Here is a 7,740-nt window from a genome sequence, read left to right as displayed (position 1 = left end):
CAACTCATCTATTCTGCAACAGCAAAGACCAATGTAAGACACACATACCGGACAAAGTGAGTTAATTCTCTGGTCATTTGTAATCATTAAGTAGAACGTATGTGATTTGAATCCTGTGTGAAGCGACTTTGTCCGAAATTTGTAAAGTAATAATTCCGGGACAATTTACTAATATTTCCTACATTATATTTATGTAACAGTTAATCCCTGTATTTTGGGGTAACATTTTATTTTTAGCGAGGGTTTTATTTTCTCTATGCGTATTTTTCTTCTTCTCTCCCAGTGGAGAATTATGGAGGCTGCATTGAAAATTATAAATGAAAGTTTTGACAATATTTTGGGTGCAAATTCGGCTCATCTCTCTACACAGCATGGACAGTATATAAATATAATCACAATGATACCATGAGAATTAAATGCCTCATGTTGCCTAAACACCTCAACTGGGAGATACTATAGTCTAATCTGTTAGACTCTACATCTAAAAAATATTATTCCAATAATTTCTCTTTCGTTGATTTCCAGACACATACAAACACAAACTAAAATCCAAGCACATCATTTCACACACTTGTTCTAATCTAGGGGTCAGGGAGGGAATATAAATATATAAAGGGATGTGATGTGATTTTTTAAAGATATTTTTTTATGCAAATGTTTTTTTATTCTGTACTTTAGCAGTTTGAGATTTGCTTCAAATGTAACATGCAATATAAATAAAATATGTTATTATTGTTATTATTATTATCATTATTATTATTACACTTATTATTATTATTATTATTATTATTATTATTATTATTATTACCCTTATTATTATTATTATTATTATTATTATTATTATTATTATTATCATGCGCTGGCTCGAACAAATTGGCACTCTCTCTCCAACACCTCGGGTACACAGATACGTTTTTGGGGAGAAAAAATATGTAAATATAGTTTAACCACTTTAAACTATACGTAGACTATTTGAAAATAGTTGAGCTTGTAGGTCTGCTATTTAAACAACATTTTTAAACATTTTAACAACACAAATCTTGTATGGGGGTCTCTGGTACAAAGTATTTTCAGATGGGGGCCAAATATATTTAATTTAGGGGTGCTTGACATGAGTATGAAGCTTTTGGTGAATGTTCTCCCCCAGAATAGGGATGCTGTCATTCAGGGGTGCCTTGGAAGAAAAAGTTAAAAGTTTGAAAACAACTGATGTAGAAACAACATGCGTAACCACTGTGTGCATGTCAAAACATTATACCCTGATTAAATGCTTTGGGGAATGAAAATACACTTTATTTAGTGTTCATGTAAACAGTTCAGTTGGAATATCTTTTTTTAAATCATTTTTAAGTTGAAATTTCTAATCATGAACGCTACCTCAGAGAGTGTAGAAATGGAACCAAACGGACGCATAAGTCCATTTGGATAATGTCAGAAAATTCTAGTAAAATACAGATTTGCTTTTCCTGTGTCAATGTGCCACACACACAGACTTTGGGAGGTAATTTGTAAATTAAACAAGGTTCCCATGAAGCCTAATATTAGTCCTGTGTGAATAGGATGTTGATAACATTTAAACATATTTAGAAATATGATATGATATGATATGATATGATATGATATGATATATGATATGAAAAATTATATATTCAGGGCTCTAGTCTAACATTTTACATTGGCTGCACTGGTACGCCTAACTTTTTCATTTAGGTACACAGCACATAATTTAGGTACACTTTTTGTTTTATTTTTAAAGCCACACAAAAAAATATTATCATTATCATTAATAATAATAATAATAAATGTAATAATAATAATAATAATAAATGTAATAATAATAATAATAATAATAATAATAATAATAATTGGTGTAATAAGGGTAATAATAATAATAATAATAATAATAATAATAATAATATTAATTTACTTTACATTTGAAGCAAATCTCTCTGGCATACAAAATAAAAAATTATAATAAAAAAATAAACAATGACATGATAAAGAGACAATTATGAAAAATTATATTATATAAAAAATATCGGGTCACAGAGGTAGCAGTTTCCAGAATCCCAGACTTAAAGGGGTATTTCACTTTAAAACACATCTGGGGTTATTTTAAGTAACCTTTTTTTGATTATCTGAATATTTTAGTAGTCTAGTTTTTTGCAGACAATATACTGTGATTATTCCCTCCCACGCACACTCACATGTACTCACTGTACTCATTGCTATAGAGTGTTTGTTCATTAACAGGAGTCTTGAAAAGAAAAAAAAAGAAAGACAGACAGACAGATCTGATGAATGTCAGACACATTGGTGCGACCAAGGTTTTACTCACCACACATCTCAGATACCCAAGCTGTGCTACTCACACGTTGAGGCCCTCATTGGAAACAAGTCCGCAAGGACTTTTATGAACGGACCTGTTAGACAAAGTATTTTAAATGTAACTGTGCTGTTTTACATTTTTGCCTCATAAAATATTCAATCAATCAAAAACACTGAGTGGGTGTTCAACCTACAACCTTCCAAAGGGAAGCGTTCTACCGGCTGAGCTGCCTGGACTATAGTGTAATGCATATGTACATTACTTGTACTAATAAACTTTATGTGTCATTCCTTAAGATGTCTTCACATACTCCTGGCAAGCGAGTCAGAGCAAAGCGTGTGAGGAACGATGGAGGAGTCAGGGAGGAGAGAGGGGAGGAGGAGGCAGACTGCGTCGATGAAAGACCAGACAGTCTCACAGACCAAGGCTCTGGATCACAGGGGGCTACAGGAGATCAAGGTACACATGAACACACTGACACTGTTTCTCTCTCTTCTCACATCATCACTACAGCAGCTTGTCACATGATATTTACACTAGCAGTTACCTATGGTTACAAGAGACATGAACAAGATTATGTAGAATAGGCTTGTGCCTATTCAAATTATGTTTGCATCGTGGCTACAAGCTGTGTGACTTCGTTTTTGTAAACTTTGATCTCACTCACCGTGGTCGGCGCCTCTACACACTGGTGTGCGCCTTTTTCTGTGTGTGTGCGTGTGTGTGTGTGTGTGTGTGTGTGTGTGTGTGTGTGTGTGTGTGTGTGTGTGTGTGTGTGTGTTTTTTTATGCCAATTTTTTTTGGGCTATTAAAAAAATAGCAGATATAGCCTACATCTGCTATTTTTAACATTTTTTGAAAAATCTTTGAAAGTGTCTGAAAACTTTTGAATAATTTTGAATTACGAAAAAGTGTGAAAACTACTGATTTCGAAAGCATTTATAGAATCGGCCTCGGGTCTTAATGAGTTAAAAGAAACATTATGATTGTTAGAGCCAGATTCCTCCTTGTGTTTTTTCTCCTTTTTCTCATTTCATAATGTGACATTTTTTTTTATAAAAGTCACAATTGCATGTTGAAAGACATTTGTATATCAGACATATGAATCTCTCTGTTGAAATTCAAGATGAAGGGGTTCTGAGCTCAGATCACTTAACTATATAATACTCTGTGTTCTTGGAAATGAAACATTGAAGTGGATCATACTAACGTTTAACTCCTTTATCCTCCAGTTGTCCAGAGAGGCCTCATCATTGAGAGAGACATCTTCAGAGCAGCTGCAATGTGTCTTACTGCGCTGTGTGTTCTGGTAGTAGTGAGAACTACAGGCATGGTCATGGACTGTGAGTATCAGCTGGTCAAAGGTCAAAAGGTCCGCTCTTTCCCAAGTCTGCTCGGAGGCAGACTTGGGACCAAAGCTTGCGTATGTCAATAGAATGCCTTATTCTTCATGAAAAATCGATTACAACAGTGCCAAACCTCAAATAAAAAATGTACAGTATCTGCCCAACATTTGTCAACACAAAAAAAGATGTCAACGATCTATTAACTCATTCGGTGCCATTAAAACAGGGTACATCTAGTGCCAGCGTTCTTACCGTTTAAGCTGATATGTTTAGAGCTGTCGACTCGACGATGAGCACCCGGATGTAAACAATGGATGCGTGTACGATGGTGGATGGTCCAGGCTAACGCCTGGAACAATAACATCTCTCACACGAGCCGCCATTGCGGACTGATCGCACACCAAAAGCGGCGTGTTTGCCGTTTTTGCAATTGGGCTTTCATGCCAACTATCGCGCTATTCATTTATATTATTGATTTGACCACATCATATGAAGCAGTCTTACCTTGATGAACAGTACAGTATGAGAATCCCCTCAGTAATCAATAAAGCAATCAGAATTATCGGATATTCCATCATCTTTTTACCTCGGCTAAGGTGAGTGAGCAATTGTTCAGTAGAAAGGGCTTATATAGTGTCCATTCCAAATGTTATTAGCCTTTGTTCGTGAAGTTAACTTTGTAAACAAACTTCTTATTATCATTACACGTGCGAGTAAACGTTTAATCGCGTGAGGGACTTCCGCTGATCTACAAGTTGTCATGTGGTGCGTATACTGCGTTATAAGCTTGTAGATCTGTCCCTTTTGGACAGTTGTGTCGTTTTTCGTCTATTTACGGTTGCCTTTTATGGTCTTAAATGGGGCGTGGAGCAATGCAATTGATCTCCGGCATGACCTTCAAGCAAAAATGAGGAAAAAAATGAGGAACAAATGTGATCCGCACATTAAGGATTTACACACCCCTTTGTGAATTGCACGTCGGTTTTTACTTAGAGTCCTTCAGTCACTTTATTTACACATTATTTACAACCAGCTTAGTGAGGCCCACTGAGTTTTCTTCTTCTCGAACCTCTTGTCCACACAGATGGACAGTAACAACATGTTTACCATCACCTGTTGGTCCTTTGCAGATCATTCAGACATCCTGACCCAGGAGATAGACCAATTACTGAACAACCTTACCTTGACCCTGACCAACGTGACCCTGGAGAGAGACCTGTTGCAGGGTGAAGTAAACCATCTGAAGAAAGAGACAGCAGGTGAGAGAGGTTATACACCTTTTTGAAGGAATATTAATTACGGGGCCAGAGCTCAGCTCTGGACCTGTTTTAATGTTCCCCTCTTTTTTCTTCTGCCACTTTTGGCAGTTCTGGCTGAACCGTGCATACGCTTTCTACGAAACTTGGCCATATGGTAGATGGTCATGAAAAACTATCAAGAAATAATTCTCACAATCTTTCGTCAAAAGGTGGCGCTATAGCAAAATGCCAACTTTGAACAGGTACAACTCATGCCCTGTTTGACCTACAGCCATGAAACTTCAATATACATATGCGTCTACTCATGATCAACAACTTTCACACTCTGACTTTTGACCTCTGACCTTTAGATCTCCCACCATTTTGAATTATATGAAAAACAGTTAAAACCTATCTCCTCCTGGGATTTTTGAGTAATCTGCACGAAACGTTTTACACATGAACTTTGGACCTATGCCGACAAACATGTGCAAAAGATTTTCCATAAGTGAAAAAATGAAGCTTTAATGAGCCAATGAATATTGCAATTTTATGACAATTATTCATCTGCCCCTAACACATACATGCAGACTCACATTTCTTTGAAACTTTGCGGTAATGTTGAGGGTCATTCCAAATATCACTGAAACCAATCTTACTCCAATTGGTCAAAGGGGGGCGCTATAGCGATTTTTTGAAAATGCAAACTTTAAACAGGCAAAAGTCATGCCTCGCTTGGTCGACAGCCATTAAACCTGCTTACACATGTGCCTTGACTCATGAGGAACACATGTATCACGTTGACCAGTAAGCTCCGCCCTTAGATTGTCCGCAATTTTGAGCAGTTTGAAAAACACTTAAACCCAGGATTTTTCAGCTATTTGCGTGAAACTGTATCATCTGAGTGATCTACTTTTTCACAGGTTTTTGTTTGTTGGTCCAATGGCTTCTCCCTTAAACGTGTGCCTTACAACCTGAAGGTTGCCAGTTCAAGCCTCACTTGATGCAGACTCATTTAAGTTGAATTGCAAAAAAACATGACTGTATCAATGAATGTGCAAACGGTAAAGATAACATGAAATGCTTATTTGAGAGTATGTTTTTTCAATGTATGACGTACTTCATTGTGAAAATAGCCGATCTACAATCTCACAACTTTTCAGATAGCAACGTTTTGTGAGCTTGTAGATCGGCTGCTTTCACTGGTTTCGGTTTCGAGGAGACATACAATTTCTCTATTGGTAAATGGTTTGTGAACGAGTGATCTTAGTGTTAGTGAAACAGGGGCTTGGTTCATGACAGAAGGCAAAAGTTTATGATCTTCAACAGACAACTTCAGCCTGGATGAAGCTATAGCACTACAGGTAGTGTCTCAGCCTGTGAGTCTGAAGGTTGAGAGTTTGATTCCTGTCAATGGCAATAGGTTGAGCTGTCTATTTCTGTACAATTGCATCGCACAAAACATGACTGCATCAAATAATGCATGTGCAATTTTTTAAGATAACATGAAATGCTTATTTGAGAGTATGTTTTTACAATGTGTGACATACAGTACTTCATTGTGAAAATAGCCGATCTACAATCAAACAACATCTTGTAGATCGGCTACTTTCACTAGTTCGTTCTAAGGAGACAAAAAAAATCTTTATTGCTAAATGGTTTGTGAACCAGTGATCTAGAGTAGTTCGGGACACAGAGGCTTGGTTCATAATGGACGGAAATAATTATAGATGTCAACAGATACTGTCAGGGAGGCCATATATCTAGCTCAATGAGAAGAGAGGCACCCTGTGAGTCCGTAGGTCCCTAGTTCGATCCCTGTCCCCGACAATGTATCGAGGTGATCATGATTTGGCTTTCACATAGTGTTTCTTGAGGATAGACTTAGGCGTTGTTTTACTGAGGTTAGTGTTAGTGAGGGTTTAAAATGCTCATTTGTTAATTTTATGGTATAAGTCTAATTATAATACTACAATTCATTTGTGTCGTCTAGATGAAATACAAAAATATTTTCATGTGAAATCAACTGGTTGCATTGCATCCATGTTGATAAAAGGTAGTACTTTAGTCAATTAGAACACTACAATCTAATATTTAATTCAGACAATGTGAAACCACATGTTGCTTTTCACTTGGTACAGTAAGTAGCTCAACAAGTTCATGTCCTGGGTAATGTGGAATAGAAATCTCAATGCCTACTCAGGCATTGTGTTGTGTGGATTAGAAACACATGATTGAAGAAATGTTTCCATTCTCTTTATAGTTGCCACAATTCACTCTCTATTGTTTTCTCTTTCTCTCTCTCTCTTTCTGGTGATTTATATTGCATTTGGTGTGACAGTGGTGTAAGTGGACCCATTATACTGTACATACTTCATTTAGCCCGGTTGCTTAAGACCAGATTTTTGAAAAAGGGGGACACGGCTGACAAAAGCGCCACATTTTTTCTACATGCTCTCCATCACCATAAGTTTCATTTTGGATGGGGAGCCACGTCAAAAAGATGGCAGAAGGCGGCCATCTTGGATCTCAAAGATGGCCACCATGTAATATCTATAAGTGCCAATATCTCGGCTTCAAAGCCACTTAGAAGGTCAATCTTGGTGTCAAAATATACATTTTCTGGGTCGAGGAATGCAATAAAGCTATTGAGAATTCCACTAGATGTTTATTTGTGCCACGATCAAATAAATATGGTCATTCTAGCAACATATTTACATAATTTTCAACTCGGTTAGCAGTCAGACACAGAAAATGGAGCATGAAGTGAATTGACATTCAAATTATCTGTCACATTGACAACTGCAAAGCTCTGTGCAATTCCAGT

At 36.8% G+C, this 7,740-nt stretch overlaps 1 protein-coding gene across 1 annotated transcript; it reads left to right on the top strand.

Annotated features, from left to right (window-relative positions):
* Window positions 1–4,960, top strand: LOC308081900 (uncharacterized protein; the record flags this gene model as incomplete). The annotated part of the gene is made up of 4 exons (XM_080423516.1): window positions 1–56; window positions 2,626–2,788; window positions 3,562–3,701; window positions 4,760–4,960. Exons 2-4 carry the CDS (start codon window positions 2,626–2,628, stop codon window positions 4,958–4,960), a joined length of 504 nt encoding a protein of 167 aa, XP_080279642.1. The 5' UTR covers window positions 1–56.
* Between the last annotated feature and the right edge of the window lie 2,780 nt (window positions 4,961–7,740).

This window comes from Gymnoscopelus braueri, assembly GCF_963280865.1.
Source record: "Gymnoscopelus braueri genome assembly, chromosome: 3".
NCBI lineage: Eukaryota > Metazoa > Chordata > Actinopteri > Myctophiformes > Myctophidae > Gymnoscopelus > Gymnoscopelus braueri.
Note: the sequence above shows the minus strand (reverse complement) of the source record. Positions and strands in the feature narration are given on the sequence as shown.